We start from the raw sequence: 10,107 nt of genomic DNA, 5'->3' as shown, positions 1-10,107 counted from the left end.
CTAAGCGTTGGCCTTTCACTGGATTCTATGGACATCCCCAAGCCTCGCAGAGAAAACATTATTGGCAACTCGAAGACTAAGCAACCAGTCAAACCTCCCATGGCTCTCTCTTTATCGGTGATTCTAATGAAATTCTGCACATTAGTGAAACGACAGGGTCGGAAGATCGAGCCCCGAGTTTAATGCGAGCCTTCAGAGAGGGCTTTCAACCTAGAATTCCTGGGCAAAGCATTTTCTTTTCCAAAGAGTTTCAAACCGCGCAGATAAAGCATCCGATTCAGCACCCGACGAAGCAGACGCTAGAGCAGCTACTAGAGAATCCGCAGACGCGGAAGTCTCAGCCGAACAAAGGCAGTCGATACCACAGGAGAATCAACCAAATCCATATCATAGGAAAGCAGAAAAAGAAAAGCTCTATCCTCCGCCGATGAATAAGTAACAACAAGGGTTGGCGGTTTTAGAACATATTAAAGAGCAGCCATAGGATGAAGCAGAGTAAGAATAAGAAAAGGAATGTTTAGGCTTTTTTGAACCAATAACAAAGAAAGTGGGTAGCAGGTGTGGTGTAGTAAAAGGGGTTTCGAAGCTTGTGAGGATTCAGCTTCCAATTGAGTCGGTGTGTTAAGTATAGACTTTCCACATACATCAAGAGGGCTTTTTAGCCATTCGACGTTTTGTCTCTTTCCCAATGCTGCCAGAAATAGAAACAAGCGGCTAAGCCCCTGCTTGATAAAGCAAAACAAAAATGCGGGTAGCTCGATCGATCACATGGCTTCGATTGGTTTCGGTCTAATCAATGAATGTATAGGGGTCCACCTAATCTTTCCGCAGGTACGATCTAGACGACCACATTCCTGTTGGGCTAACTCGCCCAATCAATCCAATGGCTTCGCCCGTTCCAGTCCCGTTAGAGAGATCCAAAACTGGATCGGAGCCTATAGATCGATCCCGCCCGCGTCTATTCGTTCTCTGACCAGTTCCATATACAGGGACCATGTGCCACCAATAGCAAAACAACTGGCGGCCGAATCCAATGCCAGTCCCAGCAGTGGACTCCATTGACCGAGTATAGGCGCCATTCCGCCCGGATTGGTTGTTGCTGTTGGGAGACTGAGCTTGATTGATATGATGGAAGAACCCCCGACGGCTAGGCATTTTGTCCTCCCCCCTACCGGTGCATCAATCCAGCGCATTTAGACCTGTCCTAGTGGAATGGACAAAACCCTATCTTGGTTGGAGAAAGCAAGTCCAGAGAGTCTGGTATTTTGTTGGTAATTCCACTATCACTTGAAAACTTTAAGAAAAACCTCCCTATGAAAGCCCTGTTGATAGATTAAGGCAAGCAAATATCAGACCTAAACCCGACTAGCTTCAGTTGCCTCCCTCTCTAAGAAAGTATTCAACTCGTTCTTTCACTCAGACTTGCTCCTGCAGTGGTAGTCATCGGTGGCATATTGCCGAGAAGCGTCATCCTCGTTGATTGGGATAAGTTCTCGATCGGATCGGATCAGAAATCCATTTTTTTATTCGGTATGGATAAAGATCCAGTCATGAGCGATAGTTACAAGGACAGCTGACTACCGCTAAAAGTCAGGAAAAAAAGGTGGATGAAAGATAAGTGGGACTTTCAAGCAAGGCCGGCATGGGCTACGCGGGCCCCTAAGACCGTCCAATATCTTATATATATCTTGGTTCCGCGTATCGCGCTTTATCGGGTGAGAGCAAGCAGGCCCAAAAGATGAGAACCTGCCCACAAGATGTAGGTGCCATTTGTGGCAAAAGCGAGGAACGAGTGACCGCAAAACCGCACCCTTGTCTAACGGATTGGGCTAAGAGAGGGGGAAGAGTTAGTCTTTCTGCCATCGATTACAGGCAAAGCACTTTGTGAGCATATATATCTGGTCATCCCTTTCTTTCATTTGAATTAGGAATCTCACATCCCGATCTCTTTTTCCGCCTTTCCTGTCTTTGTTAGTCTTTAACCTTCTTTTAAGTCAGCCTAACAATAAGAAAGAGGGGTTTCCCCCTGTCGACTGGCAGGACTGGTTACTTAGAGCATTCCCCTCAGCTAACTTCACTCACTTGAAAGAAAGAGGTATTCCCTCTAAAAAAAAGGCATTCATGAGCTTACCTGTAACTGGACTAACCTCGCCTTGCCCTAACTCTGCTCTGGACAGTTTATTGTTCTCTCTATTTAAAAAGCGGATTAGCCTTGACTTCTAGGGCTTGAAGCCTTCTCTTCTCGCTCATTCCCGACTAATGGCAACCTTAACTAGTCCGGTATTCTTTTTTTTAACCAACTTCCATTTCAACCCTCATCAAATCCAGATACCAATCCAATGAGTTCGATCCATTAGGTTCTTCGATTTGTTCAGAAAAGAAACGAGAGACAAGAAAACATCTTTGATTACGATTCAAAAGAACAATCTCAAATAGACCAAGATCCAATTTCGGGTCATTTCTTGGTGAACATATTCTTATTCTTTCTGCCATAATCTCTTCGATCCCTTCATTTATGTGCCAGAATAAAGAGAGATTTGGTAGGAAAGTGGAAGAGACTTTTTTGTATATTAAAATCAAAGGGAGTGGGAAAGCAGCAGTAATTCTTTTGAAAAGCCCGGTTCTCTTTGTCTTCGAGCTTTCATTCCTCAATCCACTGTTTCGTTCCTTCATATACCTCCCCACCAATAGATAGAGACAAATAGGAATAACCGAACCACGTCTACAAAATGCCAGTACCACGCAGCTGCTTCAAAGCCAACGTGATGCTCCTTGGTCAGATGACCAAGATATTGGCGAATACCACATATGATCAAGAAAAGAGTACCTATAATCACATGAAAACCATGAAAGCCAGTTGCTAAGAAAAAGGTAGAACCATAAATACTATCCGAAATAGTGAAGGGTGCTTGATAATATTCCATTCCTTGAAAGCCAGTGAATACTAGAGCCAGTGAAACGGTAGCTACTAAAGCGTAAACTGCTCGTTTTTCCTTCCCCGCGAGTATAGCATGATGAGCCCAAGTTACGGCTGCTCCGGATGAAAGGAGAATAGGGGTATTAAGAAAAGGGATTTCCCAAGGATCTAAAACCCAAATCCCTAAAGGGGGCCAAATACCTCCGATCTCTACCGTAGGTGCCAAAGAAGAATGAGAAGAAGCCCGAAAAAAAGCAAAAAGGAACATAACCTCCGATACGATGAACGGAATAGAACCATATCGAGGTCCTAATTGTACGACTTTGGTATGATGTCCTTCCAACGTGGATTCACGTAGAACATCGCGCCACCATACAAACATGGTATATAGGATAAATATTAGGCCCAAACTGAGAAGTGTTGCACCCCCTTGAAATGAGTGCATGTACATCACACCTCCTACGGTGGTTGCCAAAGCTCCGAGTGAACCCGAAATAGGCCATGGACTTGGATCTACCAAATGATAAGAATGCCTCTGAGATTCAATCATAAACCACTTTGCCTCGGTTGTGTGTAAACCCCCCCCTTCACCCCCACCCCCTCAAGTGGTAAAGAAGGGCTCTTTTGGGTCTTATTCTATTTCTGACAGGACAAAGAAATAGGAAGGGATGGTTCTTTCATTGCATTGATAGAAGTCTAACTAGAAAAAGATCTCTCTATTACTTTGAGAAGAGAATCGTTGGTTTGACCGACGAACTACGTGGGAAATATGAGTTGAGAGGATTTGATCTCTCTTCACTGCGCCTACCTATGCCCAATCACACTGGAATCTTCGCTTGGCCGCCTACCAATGATGTCTTTAACTTTCAGACAATTCCTCGCGCATCAAAAAACGGCTAGTAAAGCGACCAGGGACCCACAGCCCACTTCCCTTTCCCCCCAACCAACCACGAAAGATAAAGAAGTCCCTGATGCGGGAAGAGTGACTTGCTTCGTAAGAAGCATTGAAACGGACTACGCAGACTGGAGAGCTTCAGTAGGGCAGACTCATATATACGACATAACGAGACAGATTCGATCCAGCCAAAAGCCTCCGCTTAATTGACTCTACACTATCGCCCCCACCCAATTCTTTCATTTTCTTGATAAGGATAGGGGGGGCGTCGGGCAGAGCCAGATTAGCAGCTTCCTGCATAACAGGAAGAGCGGGTCGGGAAGCACCTTAGTCAAGATTGATAGCCGGGGGGGACACCTCTTGGAGACTCGAGCAAGACCTTCGCACATCAGCAGCAGGAAAGACAAGATCACATAATAAGAGAGAGTCATAATCTAGGGCAAGCATTTCATTTCAATATCGTCCCTTCGGTCCTTCTTTAGATAAAGATTATTTATAGCACTGAGCTGCAGTCAGACAGTTGATCGGTCGGGCATCGCCCTTGTTGACAGAAAAGACAGAGAGTTTATAACACAGAGTATAATATGCACTTATTTCCATGAATGAACTGCCTTGCCCCTAGCTAAGAACAAATAAGAGGAAAAACTCTTGCACGCTCTTTAACCAACCTCAACAGGGGAGAACTCAACTACCCTTGCAGACAACTAAGAGCAGATCAAGGACCATTGGTGTATAGGCCAGCCAAAGACCGATCTACTTCCCGATGGCGAATAGTTGGCCTTTTCTGCCTCCCTCAATGGACTGACCTAGTCGCCCTTCGGAGTATCCCGGATCGGCACTCAATATAATACCCAATGAAAACCTAACCTTCTATTACTACTCCTTTCTAGAGAGATAGGCAATAAAGAGAAATCGTTTGCCCTAATGATGACATCGGCTATTGGAGTGACGCCGAGGCAGAGGGAAAATGGATCTGTGCCTGAGTCAACTCATCCGGATTCTGAGCGTTCTTCGGACCATAGAAAAAACGAAACTCTATTCTCGCGGAGCTTTAGTTTAGAGTTTAGCACCGCGGGCGGAGCATAAGGCTTCCAATCGCTCTCTGTCTATTCCCGTGACAGTGAGACGTACTTGTTTTTGTATGGATCTTACTAGCGAAAAGGCACTTTAATTAAGTGTCTTCTTTCAAATTCTATTTCGGGAGGGAATTGAAAACATCTTTCACTTGAAATGCAATCATTCTTTTCGATCTATTTAGTAAAAGAAAGTCTCTCACGGATATCCTATTTGTAGATATGGGTCCGTAATTCTATTATTATATTATAATAGGGTGGTAATAGTTCCTATATTTGCCTATCGAACAACAAGTCTTAATGTATCGTCGACTTGATACTACCAGCTTAGATACATGTACCGGATGAGGCGGAAACCCATACTAAAAAAAGAAAGGAAGACCCATGCATCAATCAAGATCTCTATCTATAATATAACATACCTCAGGTTGGATTCAACCACTTAGGAATGATGATCTGCAAAACCAAACCCCATTTATGCTCTGCCAGTCTTCCCCTCTTCTAGCTATTCGCATGCGTCAATCAATCATCTTCGGCAAAATGACCAGATAAAGTATGCACCAAGGATCCATTAGATTAAACTAAGTGCATGATAGACCGATTCTTATATCCTTTGAATGTGACCACTGGTTAGATTATGATTATGTAAATGGATCCGATCCATTAAGTCGGGCCTGTGGACAATGTTTTAATGGATCACCCCTGATGGGCAAAAGAAAAACATGAGCCCAATACGGTACCTCATAGGGCAATCATTGTACTTAGGGTCACTCTCCCATCTGTTATCTTCATTGTATCGATTCAGTCTGGTCGATCAGGAGAGCGAGTGCGAGAGAGATTGAAATAGCTATGCCCAACCTATCCATACGTGCTTGTTGAATCCATTGTATTCCGATAGCGCGGCAACTCGTGTTGTTTATTCCTTTCTTCAGCATCCAGTAGGTCGCTGAATATGGGCATGCCCGAACGCAAGGCTATCCGAGAGACTGGTTCCCTCCCAAGCAAGGCTAGAATAAAAGGAGGAACTCCCGACTCAAATAGGTGTGATATCGAAGTGGACTCCATTGCCCAATCTCTTCTCTTATGCTATTATTTCGTCGAGTACTCAAAACAAGATGAACAAGCGAGAGGAAAGAACCTCACATAAGCAAGCAGTTCGGTCTACTCGCTTTTGGCTTGGGCTTTGCGAATGGAACTTGCATTCTCGAAAAACAGGGCTTCTAACTTCGGAATGCTAGAGGAATGGTTGACCTAACGCATGAACCAACCGAGATTCTGCCTTCCGCTTTGAAAACATTGGGAAGGGGTCGGGCTTTCAGCTGATTCGAAAGGGATCGTCAAGCCAAGCAAAGATTCGATTGCCGGTCTTTAATGCAATAGGTCGGCAGGCAACCAAAGGAAAGATTCGACAGGGATTTGAGCTTGCTTTTCAGATTCTACAGGCAAGCGGGAAGGTCAAGTGGGTTTTGTTAGATACACAATGTCATGGATGGATTTGATAATGGAAGGGAAGGGCTTATGAACCGGGAAGTTACCCCTACATGTGGTAGGGGGCATCAACATAGCGATTGTCGGGTTTTTTCAATCTTCTGGAATAGATACAGGAATGAAATCTGAACATGAGCTAGTGCCACCATACTCCTTGGAGGGACTCCTATTTCGGTATAAATAATAAAAATGAATAAGACCTTTTCTTTTTGGTGGGAAGTAAAGTACCTGTAGAACGCTTCTTTATTTTATCGCCGGATTGTCACTTATGAGCAGCTTCTTTCTATTTTCAATTCACGGATCAGACTTGCTGAAAAGAGCAGATGAAATTTGAATGTGGGTGGTTGGCTCAAGAAAAGTGGAATACTCACGAGTGAGGGGAGGCTTTCTTTCTTTTGGGTTATCCCGAATGAAATGCTTGTTCACTTTTTTTCTGCCATTTTCTTTTCTATCAGTATCAGAACTCGACTTCAAATGGAAACATTTATCTCAACTGGAAGGATTTTTTCTTTGTCTTTGTCAAGCAGGCACCATAACAGGACTGCAAAAGCACATCGGGCAGCTAGCAGCAGCAAAACAAAAGACGGTTGAATCTTGGTAGTTGTGGTCGTGACAGGCACTCGGGCTGACAGCCATCTGAGTTAGGTAGTATATTTCGTTTAAGTAGCGGGTCTCCCCCATCTGGTACTTCTCGTTCTAGTCAACGAAGGAACGAACAATCTTTCGAGGAATAACCTTTTATGTAGTTGGACTACCAGGATTATTCAATAGTAGTAGGTTCAGGATCATCCTCTATCTAATACTAATAAGAAAAGGGCTTCCCCTTATACCTTTAGACCTGACCAAGAGAAGTCACACCGGTAGCCCTCAGAAAGAAAGGTCCCTCGAGCTTTATTAGTAGTTACACGAGTGCTCAGATCAATACCGAAACACATATGGAGTGCCTGGCCTGGACCACAAAGAAAGAGCACAAGCAAGACTCCCTGCACCCGCGTGAGGGATGACTTTGAATCCATACCGAAGAGAATGGACGACTTGAAAAGGTCTCCATAGACAAAGAGACGATCTACACCGAAACAGAGAAAAGACATTAGGAGCACTCATTCCTTGTACCCGGGGAACTTATTCATAAGGAAGGGGATCTACACCAGAAAAGGAGTTTACGGCCGGTTCCCATAGAGACACTTTCACTCACATTGCTTTAGGCAGTACTCTTCTTACTAAAGAAGAAGACTTACTGAAAGAGGGAGCAAATCCGTCACTGGACGAGGAAGGAAAGGAAGATCTGTACAAGAAAGAAAGTCGATTAGAAAGCGTTAACAAGACTATCAGACCAAGAACAGAACTGCTGGAGGAACAACTACCTAAGGCTTAAAATGACATAGAATAAGTGGAATCTCATGCAAACTGTGAGGGAGGTGGTTAACCGGTGCTTAGAGAACTACCTGGGATGCTTTACAAGCGATAGACCAAGGGAATGGGTACGTTGGTTACCATGGGCATAATAGTGGTACAATACCACTTCTCATTCGGCAACCAAACAAACACCGTTTGAAGTGGTATATAGGCGCCCACCCACCACCTCTAATTACGTCCTATACTCATTAGTCCAACAAAATGCATCAAGTTGATTGCGACTTACGCTAGGGATTGTGTTTTGCAACTTTGAAAGGCGAATTTGCATGGAGCTCACAGGCCCTCCCCATCTAAGTATGGGGAGTGCCACTACTGCTTTCATTGTTCTACTATTGAGTGCAAGTCTCGCTCATTGAATTGCCGCGGTGCTGCCTTGAGAAAGGGAATCCCGACCTCCATCTCTATCCGTGCGAGAGTAAGAAGTAGAAATAGGAATGTTTGACGTAAACGTAATTAGTAGTGTAGTGAAATCTTTGTGATTGAAGTTCGCTTCTCCAGAGCTAGAATCGAAACTACCTACTGACCACCCCTGTAACTAACCGAAGCCCGGGGCAGATCAGAACGAAAACTCGTTTCCTCTTCAAGCTAAAGTAAAGCTAGAGCCCCTACTCTATTTAACGAACCAGGGAAAGGAAAGAGGAGAATCAGGGTTAGCGCAAGTGATCGAATGAGGAATCCAAATTCTTAGATTCGCCATGGGCCAAAAGAAAGGATTCGCCTTGCCCTCGAAACCTGAAGCTTGGACCTTCCTTCGGGAGTGTCTTAAGTAGGAGAGTCTTGGGTCCCGCCAGTTCACTTCCTTGAATGAATTCTGAGTCGAGTAAGCCTACCAATAGCGGGAGAAATGTCCAGTTCAACCGAAACTACTGCTGCATAAAGGGCAGGTCCAACGGCACCACACCTCCTATTGAAAAAAAAAGAAAAGGTAAAGACTTAGCTTCCTAATAAGCTTTCAAGAGAACAACGTGTTCAAACCGAAGCTCCTAGATCAAAAGGCATAACCTGACTGGTCTGACATCTCTCCTAGAATTGGATCCGATCCTAGCCTAGCTTCAAAGAAGTCGTTACGCGAGAAGGTGTAGGTGCTCTGCTCGATCGAGCCAAGTAGTCCCTTTCTGCTCATAGTAGCCTTTACTACTCATAATGGCCAATACCCCTTCCACTAGAGTTGCGGATTCTACTCTTGGAGTGAGTTAGTGAGTAAAGATCTGCAAGGACTGAACCGAGCTTCCTCCTCCACTGGATCGAGTTCACTTACACTTTCCCTTCTTCATCTCAAGGTTTTGGAACTCATTCTATTAAAAGAAGCTCCCACATTGGTTGGCTAGGTTGAATTATGGGTCTGAAGCCCTGACCTTCTATCTTTCCCAATAGCTAATTCCGACATATCTCTGTTCGAATCGAAACTTCCTCTGTTTGTTGGAAAGAAGTCCGCTCTTCGGTCATCTACTCGGTCTACTATTTAAGTAAGTAAGATAGAAGCGAAGCAGCTACTGCAGACAGGACTTAGGGGTAGGTAGGCAAGAGAGGCTGGAGACACGGAACTATCCGCACAGTAAGCAGAAAGGACTAGAGCTTCACAGAGGGGTCATCGAGCTAGGTCAGAATCCTCAACTTAAGGCTGATGAAAAGAGAGTCTAATTCTGTCAATAAAGGTATACCCCGGAACCAGCTCTTCATAAAGCCAGCTATTAAGAGCAAGAAAAACTAACTAACTATATGGATGGCTAACGAGCAAGAAAACGGAGCGATGAAACCTTGAAGGCCATGAATAACCACCATGCCGTTGTTGAAGAGATCAGGTTGCGTGATCTCCCCCCTTCCGAGAAAGACCTTAGCACTAGCAGTTGTGCCGGTCTTTCTATTGACCGAATCAGAGGTGACGGTGATGCAACGGCCTGGACTCAAGGTCTCGATCTTGGTACCAAAAGCAAGTCTCCGCATATAATCAATTGTGAAGAGACCAGGAAGTGCTCACGAAGGAGGTTAGAGAAAGAGCAAGAGAAGCAGGTGCAGAGGGAGGCATCTGATGGAGCGAAGATCGTAGAAGGACCGGTCCAGGCAGAGGCAGCGGTGGCCGCGGAGTCAGAGAGTGAAGGAGCCGCCGTGGCTAGCTCGTGGAAGCCGAGATGGGACAAGATCGGAGGGGGGAGTGCTGTGTGAGAGAAGAACGAGTGTTCTTGGAGTTCTTGTGGAGTCGACGGTGTAGTTGCCGTTGTGGAAGGTGTGAAGCTTGCTTCCAGTCCTTCCAAGGCGGTCACCCTCGGGTTGCAGAGCATTGCGAGGATCGAGATTGCGAAGAGCACTGTGAATCGCAA

At 45.0% G+C, this 10,107-nt stretch overlaps 1 protein-coding gene across 1 annotated transcript; it reads right to left on the bottom strand.

Moving 5' to 3' along the window:
• Positions 1-2,669: 2,669 nt before the first annotated feature.
• cox3 (cytochrome c oxidase subunit 3) lies at positions 2,670-3,467 on the bottom strand. The gene has a single exon. The coding sequence runs from the start codon at positions 3,465-3,467 to the stop codon at positions 2,670-2,672; it is 798 nt and encodes a 265-aa protein (YP_009709890.1).
• Positions 3,468-10,107: the final 6,640 nt, after the last annotated feature.

Source organism: Phaseolus vulgaris, mitochondrion, assembly GCF_051622355.1.
Source record: "Phaseolus vulgaris mitochondrion, complete genome".
Classification (NCBI taxonomy): domain Eukaryota; kingdom Viridiplantae; phylum Streptophyta; class Magnoliopsida; order Fabales; family Fabaceae; genus Phaseolus; species Phaseolus vulgaris.
This window is presented reverse-complemented; position numbering and strand designations above follow the sequence as displayed.